The sequence below is a fragment of the Chinchilla lanigera genome, unplaced genomic scaffold (assembly GCF_000276665.1).
Source record: "Chinchilla lanigera isolate Chin_1 unplaced genomic scaffold, ChiLan1.0 scaffold00019, whole genome shotgun sequence".
Classification (NCBI taxonomy): Eukaryota; Metazoa; Chordata; class Mammalia; order Rodentia; family Chinchillidae; genus Chinchilla; species Chinchilla lanigera.
In genome coordinates, this window is record NW_004955420.1 from 28211701 (window position 1) to 28228549 (window position 16849).

The window sequence follows — 16849 nt, forward strand, 5'->3', positions numbered from 1 at the left end:
CTGGGTGCAGGCGGCGGGGCCCACCCGCCCGTGTCGGGGTCTGGGTCGCCTCCCGCCGGGACCAGGACCCGCGGATCCTCGCCCAAGGGTGCGCGCCGCTGTGACACAGACTTCCCCGCGCCCCGGCCCCTGTGGGGACTGAGCCGAGGGCCGGGTGTTCAGCCCCCGGAGAAGGAGGCACCGGGGAACCAGGCGCGCAGACACCAGCGCCGCGGAAGAGCAGTCCGGGCTGAGAGCCCGGGTGAGGTTTTTGGGAGATGAGAAAGATATGACGCCCCAGAGCCGATGAGTAGGGTGAATCTTCATTAACCTTTACAAGGAAGAGCTAACCCTGGGAAAGCAGTTTTAGTGAGACGGAAATGGAGAGAAGCAGCATTGGTTTAACGCTGCTAAATAGAAATGAATTGGCACGCTGGAGTTTCCTCGGGGAGATGCTGACAGTGTTGTTAGAGCTCCGGTTTAGTTTTTGAGACAGGGCCTCCTTCAATTGTCCAGGCTGGCCTCGAACTTAGGATCCTCCTGCTTCGGCCTGTGGAGTCGCTGGGATCACAGGCATACACCACCAGGACTGGCTCTGTAGCTCTGATTTAAATGTTTGCATTTGTAACATAGAGAACATCTTGGGGTCAGTGTGTTTTGTTCTTAGAAGGAATTTAGAGATCAGTTGTCCCCAGAAGGTGACTGATGGCCGGAGAGGAAGACAGGCGTCAAAGCGATACAGTGATAGGGAGCGGTGGTGGCGCTAACCTCAGCTCCTTCCCCCAGCCACTCATCCCTGACTAGTTTTAGTATTAGTACTCTAGGAAAGGGATTAGAGAAATACAGTAGCTGTAATCCCAGAAGTTGGATTCGGAGAAGTGGGATGTGGTAGAAAGATCGTAGGCTTTTGATCTTAGGCTATTTCAAGGAAGTTCGAGTTTGAATCCCAGTTACACCTTCTTTTTTGTTGTTTTGAGACAGGGTCTCATTGTATAGCCCAGGCTGGCCTCAAATTCATGGTGATCAACCTGCCTCAGCCACCTGCGTGCTGGGATTATAGGCATGTGCCACCATGCCAGGGTTGAGTTTTACCTAATACCCTTAAGCTGTAGAGCTGCAGGATTCACACCTCTCAGGCATTTCTGGGTTGCTTGTGTACCCAGGTCAGTAGTGACAAGAAAGAGGTCTGTGCATACTCAGGACTGATGGGGTTGTTTTTCAAATACCGCGCATTGGAAGTTGGTTGAATCTGCTGGTGTGGAACCAGGGCACAGGGAGGGAGGAATGTAATATGAGTTCTCTCACATTCCGTTGCCCGCTCCTCTCAGATCTTCACAGACGACTTGTGTTGACCTTTATCTCCTCTTGCTCCCCAGACACTTGGAGCCTCCAGGATCTACAGATTAGGCGACTGTTTCTCAGGTCCTGTGGCCAATGGTGAATCTGGTAGTGGGCATTAAGCCTTATTAGCTGTTTTCCTAGTTTAAACGCCTGTCTTACAAGACCTGATCATCTCCTGCCTGCGGTAGAGATTTGGGAGAAAAGGAAGAGGGGAGAAAAGACAGAAGGAGCCACCTCTGGCGCAGGGCACGGCCTTTGCCGGCGAAGTAGGGATAATCTACGGCCTGGATAGTCTGTAAACAGGTGGTTGGGTCAGGATTTAGGAAACGAGGGAGGCACGTTAAAATACTTTTAAATAAAACGTAGTAACGTGGATGTGGTGTGTTTATTGCAGCCTTGTGCTTCTACTTAAAATACCAGCTATATAGACTAAATCTTTCTCATTTTCTCTCAAGTAGAGATTTATTGTGGGCGAGTGTTCAAAATGTAGTTCAGAAGTAAGGAAAGGGATGTGCAGACCAGCAGTTCTCAATTCAGTGAACCAAAATACAGCAGCTGTTTGTTTGTTCTTTTGTTCATTCATTCATTCATTTGCTTGGCAGTTTCAGCTGAGTGTTTCCTGGTTCCAGCCAGGCCTGGTGCTAGGGTACAGTGCCCAGTGCCCCGTGCCCCATATGGGGTCTGGTAAGACCTGGATGCTGAGCCAGCGTCTCTGTGAGAGGACTCTAAAACTGAACTTCTCCTTGTAGAATTGATATTTTTCTGTAATTGTGGCATGATTTTCCAGATTCATACCACTGTTTTTCTGTTGTGAACTGAATACTAATTATCTTTGAGTGGCTTTACTTTAATGAATCCTGAGGTTATAGTACCTTTCTGTTTGAAAATGTCCTGTAGTTATATTCCTGCCTCAGCCTCCCAGAGTGCTGGGAAGCCAGGTGTGTGCCCCCACACCCTGTTTGTGAGGGAGTGATTTTGTGTGTGGGTTGAGGTGGTGTTTATGGGGATGAACACATAATAAAAGGTATACTTGGATATACACACTTTATACCAATGTCAGTTTCTTGGAATTGGTATTGCACTAAGTTACATGAAAGGTAATCCATGGGGGAAACTAGGTAAAGGGCACATGGGACCTCTCTGTACCATCCTTGTAAGTCTCTGTGACTATGCTTATCTTGGTTACTTTTCTCTCATGGCTGAGACAAAATACCCAATGTCCAAAATTAAGGAAGGAAATGTTTATTTAGCTCACAGTTTGTGGAGGTTTCAGTCTCTTATTGACCGGCTCCAAGGCAGGGTGGCATGGTCAGGGGCTACCATACATGTGATAGAAAACGGCAAAAGAGAGAACAAGCCTCTTTCCTTCCCTTATCGTGTGTGCAGGCTGCCCACCCCAGGGCAGGTGCAGCACTCCTACCGCCAATCCCAGCACCAGACAGTGAGCCAATCACACACTCTAGATTCAGCCGCCTCCAAAAAGTGTGCCTCTCTTGACTGCATGAGGCTTTGGGGACATCCAGACACAAACCAGAGCAATACTTATGTTAATAATTAAAGTATAAAGAATTAGCTTAAAGTCCTTATGTACATTATGCTTTTCCTTCTTATGTTTAAGCTTTTTTTTTTTTTTTTTTTTGTAGTAGGGATTGAATCCAGGGACTTGGCACTGAGCTGCATCCCCAGCCCTCTGTAAATATATTTATTTTTCAGACAAAGTCTTGCCAAATTGCTAAGTGGCCCCCACGGGGCTTGACCTTGTGGTCCCGGAGTGCTGGGATGACTGTTGTGTACCCCCATGCCTGGCTCCTTTAGCTATTCTTGTAGAGCAGGTGTGTTGGTGACAAATTCTGTTAGTGTCCCTTCAGCTAAGTATGTTTTGCTTTCCCCTTTACTTTTTTTTTTTTTTTTTAGGCTGTGTCTCGGTGTATAACTCAGCCTGGCGTTGAACTCACTATGTAGCCTATGATTTGAACTCATATCGATCCTCCTGCCTCAGCTTTCCTTGTGCTAGGATTACAGGTGCACTACCATGCCCAGCTTTCTCCTTCATTCTTTTGTTTTGTTTTGTTTTGTTTTGTTTTTGTTTTTCTTCCAGTACCGGGAATCGAACTCATGAACTTGCGCTTGCCAGGCAGGCGCTGTGCCACTGAGCTGAATCCCCAGCCCCTCTCCTTCATTCTTAAAGGATATTTTTGCTAAATACAGAATTCTGAGTTGCCAGCTCTCTTCCTTTTAGCACTTGAAAAATGTATTATTTCTTTCTGTCCATTATGGTTTCTATGAGAATTTTGCTGACTTTGGCTTGTTCTCCCACTATGTAAGGTGTCTTTTTTCTCTTGCTGTTTTCAGTTTTCAGTTTGGCCATTGTGTGTGCTAGTGTGGATTTCCTTGGGCGGATCCTTTCTAGGATTTGTGTCTTCTGCTGCATTTGGGAAGTACTCGGGTATTTCCCTGAAGACTTTTCCTCCTGTCTTCTAGGGGTGATAGACGATTTCTCAGCTCCGCAGATCTCTGAGCTCTGTGCAGTGTTTTTCAGCCACATTCCTCTCAGATTGTACAGACTAGGTAATTTCTGTGTTGTCTTCACTTTTTCTGATTCATTCTTCATTTGTCTTCATTGGGCTGTTGAGCTCATCTGTTGGTTTTTTTTGGTTTCAGTTATTTTTAACTCTTAAACATTTTAATGCTAAATTTCCGGGTTTTTTTTATATTGTAGAAGATTTCTTTGAGGAAATATTTTAAACATTTCTTTAAGTTGCTTGTTGAAGTATATTTATGTGGCTGCTTTAAAGTTTTGTCAGATAGTTTTAGCATCTTTGCATTCAAGTTGAGATTTTCCTGGTTCTTAGGATGGCCAGTGATTTTTTTTTTTGTTGAAACATAGATATTTTCAGGTATTGTATTACAAGATCTGGATCTTATTGTAATATAAAAAGATAGGAAGACCTCCCATGTTCATGGATTCAGAGAATTAATGTTAATAAAATGGCCATACTACCCAAAATGATGTATAGTCCAGAGAAATCCCCATCAAAATACAAGTGATATTCTTCACAGCACTAGAAAGAAATCCTAAAATTCATATAGAAGCATGAAAGCCTCCAAAGAAACAAAACAATCCTGAGAAAAAAGAGCAAAGCTGCTGGCCCTATAGTACTTGGTTTCAAGACATGCCATAGAGCCACTGTGACATGGTGTTTTTATGCCATGGTTGGGAATAAAAGCAGACTCAGATCACTAGAACAGAAGAGGGGACCCAGAAGTACATCCATATATCTTTGGCCAACTGATTTTGAACAAAAGTGCCAAAAACACATTGGAGGAAGAACAGCCTTTTCAACAGATGGTCTGGGAAAACGATACACACAGGTAGAGGATAGAAATCAGACCCGATCCTCTCCTTGTACAAAAATCAACTCACATTGGATCAAAGACTGTAATGTGAGACCTCAAACTCTGAAGTTACTAGAGAAAACACAGAGAGACATTTGAGCATATTGACACAAGCAGTCATTTCCAGGGTAGGACTCCAAAAGCACAGAAAGCAAATGCAAAAACTGACAGATTGGATCATAAAGAAGTTAAAAAGCTTTTGCACAATGGGAGAGAGAGCCACAGACTGCAGAGAGCCTGCGAAATGGGAGGAAGTCTGTGACAGCCAGTCATCCGACAGCAGGTTAGTACTCAGAATGCATAAAGAACAGCGAAAAGTAATCCAGTAAAAAAGTATGGGCAAGTCATCCGAACAGACATGAAAAAACATTTGATGTCTTTGGCCCTCAGGGAGCTGCAGATCAAAACCTGGGGATATGCCCTCTCATCCCAGTGCGCATGGCTGTCCTCAAGCTGTAGTAGCGAACTTGCCAGGAGGATGTGGAGAGAAAGGAATCTTTATACACTGCTATTAGGAATGTAAATTGGCACAGCCACTGTGGGTAACAGCATAGGAAAGGGTGAACTACAGAAGCACCACACAGTCCAGCTGTTCCGCTCCTGGGTGTACATCCAAAGGAAATGTGGTTACATCCAGAGAGGTCCCTGCGTGGCTGTTTTCTGGCGCCGCTCACAACCACCAAGGTGTGGAACCAACCTGGGCGCCATCAGCAGATGAATGGATAAAGAAAATATAGTACATATGCACGTTGGAGTGTTACTCAACTGTAAAGAAGAGCAAGATCCTGTCATTTTGCACAAAAGTGGATGTAACTGGAGGATGTCATGTTAGGCCATAAGTCAGATACAGGAAGACTAGTATTGCACCCTTTTTCTCACATGTAGAAACTTAAGCAAAATGATCTGACAATAGAAGAGGCACTGCTAAGGAACGGCACGGGGTCAGGAGGGGAGAGGGTGGACGGGTAGATGGCAGTGGTCAGTGCACAGTATACGCATGCTCGTAAATACACAGTGAGCTGCAGTGTGCACAGCTCGTGTGTGTTAATAATCACGATACTAACAAAGAAACCACCTGCTTCTGCAGGCTTTGTGTACCTCGCTCCTGCAGGGCAGCGGGGGTGTAATCTGCCAGGAGGGAGTAAAAGTCCATTCCCACGTACCTCTGTGCACCCTCCAGTGCAGTGAGCTGCTCAGAATTCCTGGGGATAGATGGGCATTTGGCGGGGAGGGCGGGTCCTTCCTGCCCTGTACCCCCTCAAGGCAGAGGACATTCGGCCTCATGGGCCAGGGCACACACGTAGCTCGTCACCTGCCTTCCCTGGTGTGCGGGAGGTGGCTGCAGACTTTTTCCCTTGGTGTTTGCCGAGGATAGAGTGGTTTTACTGAGGCGCTGTCTACTTTGCTAGACTACCTTTCGCAGTTCCTTGACGAGAGAGAGAAGCTTTGTTGTGGTGGTGGTGGCTTTTGGGTCCTTTGCTCACTGGCATTTCTGTGTTGTGTTTTCTCCAACACCAAGTCTGGGATTTATGATGCAGAAGAAAAGGCGGCAAACTTGAGCTCCTTGGGTCCTGCTTACCTTGTGTATAGTGCCGGGGTTTCCGGTTGTTATTTGCCAAAGGCACCATCCAGGCTCAGATCTGTTTCCTTTGGTTTCCTGTGCTTACACATCATGACCAAACATTTAGTGTCTTGCTGTAATATAACTTTCTCAGTGACTTCCTTTCACCCTCTGTGGGACTCAGTCATCCTTTTGAAGACTGGCTGTGTGTCAGACGTTTGCAGGGATTCAGAGGACCTGCTCCCTGGCTCTGTCCTGCGCCTACTGCCCTGGCCCCCAGCGATAGGTTAGGGGCTGCCTCCCCGCCTTCCTCTGGCTCCTGCCAGTGGGATGTGGCACTAAGCTGCTTAGCACCTTCTCCCTGGCTCTCAGGCCCTCCTGTCCCCTCAGGCCCTGCTGTTGCTGGCTGCTCCCCCTCCTCCCTCCCATCCCCTGGGACTGAACCCGGGAGGGAGGATTCACGAGAGAAGCTGGGAGGGTCTCGCAAAGAAGAGCTGGGTGGTGCGTGGAGGGAGGACGCCGTCTGGCGTGCCTCAGTAACCAGGTCCCCTGCTTTCCCCTCGGCCCACAGGTGTCCCCATGCCTCCTCCCGTGGACCATGTCCATGATCTTCTTCACTAGCGTGGTACGGGTGAGGGACGGCCTGCCCCTGTCGGCCTCCACCGATTTCTACCACGCCCCGGCCTTCCTGGAAAGCAGGCGGCGCCTCAAGGCCTTAGCTGTGCAGCTGGCCCAGCACCCGGGCCGGGGCTCCGCGGAGAGCCAGGACTTCCGGATACAGTAAGTACAGCCCGAGACCCTTCCTTGGGGGGCTCTGCCTGCTGCGCTGCGCTCTGTCGGTACCCCTCCCTTGTGAGGACCCGTCTGCTCAGAAAGAAGCCTGTGACTTCCCAGTGAAATCATGGGCTCCTAGCTTTTTGAGAAGGGGATATAGAATGTAATATGTTAGCTGGGTGTGATGGTGCACGCCTGTAATCCCAGCGCTTGGGAGGCTGAGGCAGGAAGATCATCGAGAGTTTGAGGCCAGTCTGGGCTATAAAGTGAGCTCAAGGCCAGCCTGAGCTGCATATTGAGACCCTGTCTCAAAAAGAAAAAAAGGGGGGGGGGAGAAGAATATAATATGTTTTACTCAGTATTTATTTGGTGTGTGATACTGGGGATTGAATCCAGGGCCTTTGCAATGAGCTATATCCCTAAACTCTTTTAATTTTTTATTTTGAGACAGTCTTACTAAGTTGCCCAGGCTGGTTTCAAACTTTTGATCCTCCTGCCTCAGCCTCCTGAGCCCCTGGAGCCATACCTACCTTATTTATGTTGAGTTAAATGTTCATTATTATTATTATTGGTAGTAGTAGTAGAAACAGGGTCTCTCTGTGTAGTTCAGGCTGGCCTCAAACTCATGGCGATCTTTCTCTCATTCTTCTGGGTGCTGGGATTACAGATGATGCTCTCACACCTAGCTCTCACCATTGTTTCCAAAGAGGAAGCTGAGACTTTTATTACAGGTGTGTAGTACATAGTGCTTCACAATTACGGGGTGTTTCCTAGGGTGCCCTGACAGAAATGCCTTCTCTCTGTTCTGAAGGCCTGAAGTCTGAGCTCCAGGTGCGCGGGTGTCCCCTCTGCAAGCTGTGAGGAGGACTCTCTCAGGCCTGCACTGCCCCCTGGTGGCAACCCTGGCTTCCTTGTCTAGTAGATGCACTCCGTGGTCACGCGGCCTTTTTGTGAGGGTAGCAGTCGTCAGAAGAGGGCCCCCCCTGATCCGGATGACCTCATTTCATCTTGCTGACTCAGTTTGCAAGTGAAGCCCCATCCAAAGCCCGTGGAGGAAGGGCTGCAGCCGTCCTCTGGGGACACATTCAGCCCACAGCTGAGGCCTCTGTCCTGCAGGAACAGCTCCATCCTGAAGGCTGAGGCCCTCTGAAGGACCCTGTCCAGGGAGCCCTCCTGTCCTTCAAGCTGAGAAAGGTCTTTGGTAGGGCGTTCCCGCTGTAACAGACAGAACATTAAAGCCTGAAACCTCCTGCGGGAAGTGGCCAGCGATGTGGGCAGATAGATCCAAAGAGTCACCCGACGCCTACAGTCCAACTTGGAGGAAGCCCCGGGTTTCCCCCGGTGAAGGGAGCCAGATGCTGGTGTGCCCGTGTGTGCGCACACTCCAGCGAGGTGTGTGTGTGTGTGTGTGTGGTGATACGCAGGGTCCTGGTCACTGTGCGGGAAGCTCGGGGCTTGCCCCCAGCATGGTGCAGGGACGAGGCCTGGGGACTCGTGGGCCGGGGTCAGGATGAGGCCTTTGCACAGAGGACGGAGTCGGGCCGGGCCGCCGTCCTGCTGACAGGACGCTGGGTGAGGGGACACTGGTCTCTCCCGGGCCGGGGATGCGATGTAAAACACAATCGCACCAGGGGCTTGGGACCTCTGCACCCGGACGGCCCGGGGCTTGGAGGGGGTGTCTGGGAACCCCGTCAGTGTTGGCCCAGACCCTTGACGCCCCTGGGGAGCTGACCTGCGCGGAGCTCGGGTTGGGGTTCTGAGGGAGGAGCCGCCCTCGATGATGAGCCTCAGTGGAAAATGGTGGAACAGGAGCGGGTACAGTATCCACCCGGGTCCGTCGCGGACGCCCAGCCAGATGGGCGTCGGCCCCCAGAACTTGACTGACAAGGGAGGGGCAGCCTGCAGAGGAGCAGAAAAGCCAGAAAGGCATTTGTTTTAAGAAACCAGAATCACCTAATGCCACAAGCAGATGAAGATGGCACGGAGGGAGGGTTGCAGGCCAGTCTTGTTCTACCTGGATGGGAACGGGCTAGACGAAACATGAGCGGATGAAACCCAGCGTTGTATGTGTGTGAATTTACAGAGCCTTGGAGCCACGGGCTGGGGCGCTTTCACTTCGGGAAGTGACTGATGGAAGTGGGAGCAGAGAAGGCCGAGGCGCGCCCCGCCCGCCTGCATCATTACGCTGTGGGGCCGGCACCGCCGGAGGAAGGCTCAGTCTTAGAAACCGGTCCAGGGGAAGAGCTGACGTGCACCGAAAGCACCCTGGACTGTGGGAGGCCGACAGGCACGGCTTGGGGGTCCCACAGCACGGGGTGAGTGGGCCTGCTCCTGGTGATACAGACTGCCCTTGTGTTGCAGCTTCTCTTCTGCAGGGGATGTGGCCTGCATGGCCATCTGCTCCCGCCAGTGCCCCGCAGCCATGGCCTTCTGCTTCCTGGAGACCCTGTGGTGGGAGTTCACGTCGTCCTTCGACACCACCAGAGTCAGCCTCGCCTCCAGGCCGTACGCCTTCCTCGAGTTCGGTTTGTACTTTGCTTTCGCGTTTCCTTCCTCTCCTGTGCATGGTGTGTGCAGAGCTCGCTATGTTGGGGGCTTCGACCCTCAAGGAGACACGTGGGAGGCACAGCCATATGCCATGAAGCCACGTCAGACCCCCCTCGAGGTTTCACAGCGGGGCCAGCACCAGGGAGCCTGCAGGTCCAGCACCTGGCTTTTCAGACCTGCAGAGCTGGGCAAGGGAGGAAGGGAGAGGCCTGGGGATTCTCAGGATGGCCTCAGACACCGCCCAGGCAGAGCACAGCTGTGCTCATTCCTGCTTGCGCCGTTGTGGCTGCCGCTGCCCCCAAGCAGCCTGCCGACCGGAAGCCTAGCACATTTTGCTGGCCCCTGCGGGCGTGTTCTTCAATCATAAGGGACTAGGAAAGGGAGGAACAGTGCGGGCAGGTTGTTGGTAATTCCCTGGGAGTTTTAAATTGTATTTTATCAAAGTATCAGTGCAGTTTGGAAAAACGTCCTTTCCTGAGGCGCTTGAGAAGCGCTGCTCTGCAGGAGGCTGCCTCTTCCCCGGCTCGGCAGAGAGGCCTGGAGCTCGGGAAGCCACACAGTAACACGGTCTGTGCTGACCATTGTCAGCCTGGGTCCTCTTCGAGCTCCTGGGGGACGAGAGTAGAGGCAGGAGCTGGGAGCATTGTGGGGTCCTGTGTCACAGCTGTTGTCTCTGTGATGTCCTTGAATAAGGCACTGACGGCCCTTGGTCCAGGCTGGCGCAGGGCCAGCACCTGGAGGTGTTTCTGCCCATGAGTCCTGGTCCCTCTGCCGTCGCCAGTGCAGCCTCATGTGGCCCTCCGCCGGCCCTCAGCGGTGGCACTGGCGTGGTCCGGTGCCACCCCGCGAGGTGCTGCAGACCCCTGGGGAGACCAAGAGCCCTGCCTCAGGGTCCCCGAGAACCTTGAGTCTCACGGTCACCCTCAGCCCCTCTTCCTGTAGGTCCTGACGGGCTGCAGCACAGCGCTGTGGACGCCCGCTCTTCTCCGTCCCCGCGCTGCCGTCCTCCAGGCGGTGTGTGGGACCTGGTGGGGCCCCCCTGGGACCTCGCGTCCTCGCTGCTGGGAGCAGCCTGGGGCAGACTGCATGGTGCTAGTGTCAGACATGAGTCTGCTTTGCCCGTGTGTATGAGATTTCACTTCACATACTTTTTAGGATTTGGTAATGGATTGATACTAACGTAAATGGGAGCCTTAAAACCAGCCTTTCAGACGTATACCCTGGTTTGCAGAACACGTTTGTATTCATTTGTAATTCTTTTCAAAGAAGCCTGTTTTGAGACAATCAAGGCAGGAGGAACCGCTCCTTTCCGGCTCAGAGCTGTGCGAGCCGTGCCTTGGGCCTCCTGTCAGGTGTGGTGAGTCAGACTGCAGCCACTGAGGTCCCGTGACGCATCAGTGAGGCCTTCTCCAGTCACGGGGGACCCACCGGGCTAGGGTTCCGCACGGCAGTCATGACCTGGACGTGTAGCCCGCCCCCAGACCGGCAGATTCAGGCGCTCGCCTAGCGACGGGAACTTGGTTTTGGACTCGCTGCCTCGCACTGGCATCTGGTGCACACGCCCGACCTGGGTTGCTCTTCCTGCAGACAGCACCATTCAGAAGGTGAAGCGGCATTTTAACCACGCGAGCGCCTCTCAAATGCAGAGCAGCTTGGAGAAGGTGCAGGAGGAGCTGGACTTCCGGCCCCCAGTGGTCCTCTCCCTGGAAGAGACAGACGCGGCCGGCAGGCTGGCGAACGGCCACGTGCCCGTGCTCCTGGAGCCTGGTGAGCGGCCCCCCTCTGTCGCTGGTGAAAGGCTGCTGTGTGTGACAGGCTAGAAATGCGTTTGGGGTGGGAGGGTTACAGACTCACCCTGTTGCCAGGTGGTTAGAGAGCGTGAGCCTGGGTGGTGTCCTGTGCCTTGGGACTCCTGGGTTAGTGCCATCAGCTACTGGGTGTTTAGCACCCGACAAAGCATAATTATTTTGTATTTCTTGTTTTACAATTACATAAACTAATTATTAACTAAAGTAGACATTTACGGCCGAAGAATCCTGTCACAGTGTAAGAGTGGATCGTTATCCGATAGAGCTGGCTACACTATAACAGTCGAATTATTTTAAATTTTAATATTAAACTCATTGCTTGGAGTTTTAAAATGATATATTAAAAATGTCCCTGTTTTGGGCCTGACTTTGTGTTTTGGTGTAATATGTTTTAAGGGGTAAATTCCTAGTAAATTTTAAGTGTAAATTAGAACAACTTACACTGGGAGAGCACTTAACTTTCACAGGAAGCAGACTGGGGTTGTGGAGTGGGGGCGGTGCCTCTGCCACCTCTTTCACGGCCGTGGTTTTCAGCAGACGCTTGCGTCTCTCCTCGTCAAGCTCCCACTTTCCGCATGGAGCCTGTGACTGCCCTGGGAGTCCTGTCCCTCGTCCTCAACATCATGTGCGCTGCTCTCAACCTCATCCGCGGAGTTCACCTCGCAGAGCACTCCTTACAGGTAGCCCGGGCTTTCCAGCTTGCAGCGAAGGAGCCGATGGGGTTACTGCATCTGTTAAGTTACTCTACACTAAGGTTTCTGTTCCTCTCTTGTGTGGAACTGGGGATCGAACCCAGGGCTTTCATACTGAATGACATCCCCAGCCCACCCTATTAAACTGTGAGACAGTGTCTTGCTTGGTTGCCCAGGGTGGGCTTGCAGAGACAGTGGTGAGAGGTAGGCAGCTTGCTACGAGGAGTATGGGCTGGCATTTCCCTGGGGACCTGTGAGTCACGCCAGGGGCTACCGCCTTATTTACCCACAGCAAAAGTCAGGTTCCCAGACTTCAAGGTTCAGGCTCTTTTCTCCCCACAGTCCTACGTGAATAATTCCACAGGAGCGTCTTGTGTGTTTGCCACAGAGCTGTGTCCATAGCACACTGTGATGCAGTTCCTTCCGCTGGGCCGGCTGTCTCAGAGCAATGCTCTATTTCAACCCTGTTTTATTTTTTAAATTTTCCTTATTGACTAATTGCTTGATTGACTTTTCTTTTTGAGGTAGGGTCTCACTATGCAGTTCAGGCTGACCTTGAACTCACTGTGTAGCCCAGGCTGGCCTTGGGCTCTCAGCGAACCTTCCGCCTCAGCCTCCTGAGTGCTGGGATGACAGGTGTGCGCCGCCATGCCCAGCTCAATCCTGTTTTAAAACAGTTGTAAATTTTGAAGTATTTCAAGTACTTGGATTAGGAATGGGACCATAGGTAGCATGTGTACCTCAGAGCAGAACTGTGATGCTCGCCTCTCCCGCGTTGCGGCCGTCGTCTGGAGCGTAGCGGGTGCTGGGCCGTCCGGAGCGGCAGCCGCCTGTCACCGCCTCCCCTCATCCCAGTGGGGGGTGTGGCGTCCCCTCTTACTGCTGAGGGTTGTTGCTGCTGTCTGGACACTGAAAGCAGCCCCCGGCCAGCAAGATGGCTGGGGCATGGCTCTTGCCTTGTGGGCCTCGGCACAGAGCAGAGTGGACAGCACCAGCCGTGGGCAGCATGAGGCAGTGGCTGTCCAGAGCAGAGGGAGCCGAGAGGGTCTGGGCGTTGCTGAGGTGCAGGGCTGTCGGGGAGGGAGGGTTCGGGTGGCCCCTCTCACCTTGCACCCTCCCCGTGTTCCTCTGATCTCTCCAGGTGGCCCAGGAGGAAATTGGGAACATCCTGGCTTTCCTCATTCCTTTTGTAGCCTGCGTTTTCCAGGTGGGTGAAATGCTGGTGCCTGGGTGAGTGGGTTAAACCTGTGGCCTTTTTTGTCCTTTTGTTACAACTGCCAGGAAGTTTCTGGTACCGGGTTTGTTCCGCCTGGTCTTGGTTCAAATCCCGGACCCCTGAGCCCTTCATGGAAAAACCTTGGCCCATCCTGCTGAGCCTCACATTTTGTGGAGGAGGAGCTTTGGGCACCATGGAAGGGGAAAGCCACTTGTTCAGGGCCACAGGCCACTGAGAGCAGCCGATCCGACAGTGACCCTGACAGTCCAGCGCACAGGTGGCCTGGCATAGGCAGTGGCAATGAAGATGTGGTTTGTAAACCTATGACCAGGCCAAAAGTTGCAATTTTTTTTTTAAATAGTGATACCTTCTCAAATCTGTCCCTTAGGGAATGAAACAAAAGTTAGATCACTAAGTGGGGGCTTTAGCAGTGCGTGTTACACACCTGTAGTCCCTGCTCTGATGGCCCCTCCCTCCCTCCAGAGCCAGAACTGGCACTGAGTTGCTCTGTGTTCTGAGAATGTGCTGTTTTAAAAACAGTATTGGGGCCAGGGATATAGCTCAGCGGCGCAAGCGCCTGCCTGGCAAGTGCGAGGTCGTGAGTTTGATTCCCAGTACCAAAAAAAAAAAAGAAAAAAAGGTACCAAAAAGCATAATTGTGAAGGGGCCGGGGATATAACTCAGCCCCACAAGTGCCTGCCTGGCAAGCACAAGGTCATGAGTTCAATTCCTGGTAGCAAAGGAAAAAAAAAAGAATCCTCTTTTGGGCCGGGGATATAGCTCAGCAGCATAAGCACCTGCCTGGCGAGCGCAAGGTCCTGAGTTCGATTCCCGGTACAAAAAAAAAAAAAGGAGCTATAAAACAATATTGAACTGGAATGCTATTTTCCCAGCATTTGCAGAGCGGGCATAGCTCCCTCCTCCCATGGGACCCCTGCAGGGAATCCCAGCCACGCTGCCTGCAAGGAGACTTTCCTTCACTCAGAGAGGCTTCCAGGGACAGCGGGGCCAGGAGTGGGGAAGCGGGGCCAGGGAGGGCACAGCTCCTTCTGCAGGCCAACTGGGGGAGAGCTGCATGGAGTCTCCCGGCCAGGCCCTTGCCACCTGCACCTCCCAGGGCTGCAGAGGCGCCAGCCCCTGGCTCTTCTGTCGCACCTGATTCTCTGCCCTCTCCCATGCCCGCCTGCACCTGGAGTCAGCCGCGGCCGAGCTGCACATAGCCCGCACTCAGTCCCTGAGGTCGGCCTTGTGGTCTCTTGCAGTGCTACCTGTACCTGTTCTACAGCCCAGGCCGCACGGCAAAGGTGCTGCTGCTGCTGCTCTTCATCTGCCTGGGCAACGCGTACCTGCACGGGCTGCGCAACCTGTGGCAGATCCTCTTCCACGTCGGCGTGGCCTTCCTGTCCTCGCACCAGATCCTCACGCGGCAGCTGCAGGAGAAGCAGTCGGACTGCAGCGTGTGAGGCCCCTCGGGCGGCGCTGCCTTCCTCTGAGGGTTGGTCCCTGCCGGCCTTCCTCCTTCTGACTTTACCTGCTTCTGTCTGTGAAGCAACTTTGGGCCATGCCGGTGCAGAGCCGGAGTGAGGGTCCTGGCAGGGTCGGGTCGGGGTGCCCCTCCGCTGCGCTGAGGATGACAGCCTGTGCCCCGGCCTGGCTCTCAGGAAGGTGCCGTGGGAGAGCAGGCCGAGCGTTTGGTCTTTATGGAAGCAGGCTGCAAGCACTCTGTCCACGCGGTTGTCTCCAAGGAACCGGTCCAAAATCCGAGTCTGCTCTGCAGTCTAAATATGACTCAGTTTTAAATATGACTCAGCTCTTTTCCTTTGATAAGAGGGTCAGAACAGGGTGAATTAGAAACTTAAATGTGGTTCATAAATACAAGCTAGATAAATTTTGTTTACATTTTTGAGAACTTAGGTTTGCTGTACCTTTGGAATATTTATATTTTGGATATAAATTGAACTGAGTAGGATGAGAACAAATTTAAACTGAGAAAATGGTGAAGAAATCTTGAGTTTATTTAATTTTAAAAGGGTATCTCACCCTTCTAGGGTGGAGGGACAGAGGGTGGAGACACACTTTATACTCACTTGTGGGGTGTATGAGATTTTCTAAGTTAGCTGAGCGCCGGTCCCGTGGATCAACAGCTTGGAGGCATGACTGGGAAGAAGGCCCTCAGGGTGCCTGACGCCGGCCACCCGGTGGAGACCAGGGAAGGTGATTCCCTGATTCCCTGGCGCGGCCCAGACCTGGTCGGTCAGGACGGGTGCTGTCACTCTGTCCCTGCCTGGCGTTTTGCTGATGATGAATACGTGACCCTGTGTACCTCTTCCCAGAGTACTGTTCAAATTAATGACTCCTCAGTACCTTCCCCAAGAATCTTAATTAGATCCTAGCCTCATTTTTAATGAACAAAACCCAGGATGTAGCTGGATGTGGTGGTGCACATCTGAAGTCTCAGCAGTCTGGGAGGCTGAAGCAGGAGGATTGCAAATTTGAGTTCAACCTGGATAACTTAGCAACACCCTGTCTCAAAATAAAAAAAAAATTGAAAAGGGCTTGTGATGTAGCTCAGTGTGACAGCCCTGGGTTCATACCCAGTACCGCAAAACAAATAACAAAAGTAGATCTTAACTTTCCAAAACTTTATAAAGGTGTTATTGACACATTATTAAAAGATTGATTATCATTTTCTAAAATACAGTTCTTGAGTGAGGTCCCTTAGGTCTCGGTGGCCTGTTTAGCAGTGTCACTGCCGCAGGCTCTCTGGGAGCCCCCTTGGATTGTCTGAGAAGTCGGGAATCTGAGGAGCTCGACCATAGCTGCCCAGAGCGCTTGCCGTTGGGTTGTGTGACTTGACCAGCTGCAGGGCCTGTTCTGATAGTTTAGAAAGGTGGAAGCCATTGCAGAGGTGAGGATGCGGCTGAGAGAACCCCTCCTGTTTGGTTATTACTGTATTCGTGGTCGTTGTACTACCTTAGAATCATCTGAGGAGAAACAAGGCTCTGGCTCGGAACTGGACTGGGAAAACGTTACACAGCAACTTTCTTCTCTTGTACGGGAATTTTCTGTCTTAGCCTAACACGGATCTGGATGTGAAAACCATCTTGGCAGCATCGTCAGGTATAGGCGTCGAAGTTGCTTTCCGCTGATTTTCCCTATACTTAGCGGGTGAACTCAGTCTTCCTGGGAGATAACTCTCAGGATAGCTCCAGTAGGAAGGGAGGCCATGAAGGGTAGAAGAGCCGTTTTAAATGAAGCACAGAAAAGCTTGGTAGAAGCAGCACAGAAACATGCTTATTTCGAAGCTCGCGTGGCTTGGTTTGTCCCGTGGCCCTGTGCCCCATGTGCTCTGGTGTCTGGGCTGTGACCATGGTTGTGCAGCCAGCAGGTTAGAAACGGTCCCCAAAGGTGGCCTTCGCTGGTGCCCGCGCAGACACTCGCGGAGACGTCCCGCCCTTGGCCGGGTGTGGTCGGTCAGCATCTTGATGGTGTGGAATTCACTTCTGCAAACAGAAACTGTACCGTGAGGGCAGCA

General features: G+C 51.9%; 1 protein-coding gene across 4 annotated transcripts in view; it reads left to right on the top strand.

Moving 5' to 3' along the window:
• The window catches only part of Sec22c (SEC22 homolog C, vesicle trafficking protein), a 16104-nt gene extending 789 nt beyond the window's left edge, over positions 1–15315 (top strand). Inside the window, exons 1-7 of one of the 4 annotated variants that reach the window (XM_005383543.2) lie at positions 140–241; positions 6849–7057; positions 9413–9576; positions 11186–11365; positions 11941–12086; positions 13240–13305; positions 14577–15315. In XM_005383543.2, the coding sequence (XP_005383600.1) occupies positions 6876–7057; positions 9413–9576; positions 11186–11365; positions 11941–12086; positions 13240–13305; positions 14577–14777 (939 nt within the window). In that variant the 5' untranslated portion in view covers positions 140–241; positions 6849–6875 and the 3' untranslated portion in view covers positions 14778–15315. Of the gene's footprint in view, positions 1–139; positions 242–6848; positions 7058–9412; positions 9577–11185; positions 11366–11940; positions 12087–13239; positions 13306–14576 lie in introns of those variants that run through there. The other 3 variants (XM_005383544.2, XM_013513579.1, XM_013513580.1) reach the window with 3 other exon arrangements.
• The last annotated feature ends 1534 nt before the right edge of the window (positions 15316–16849 follow it).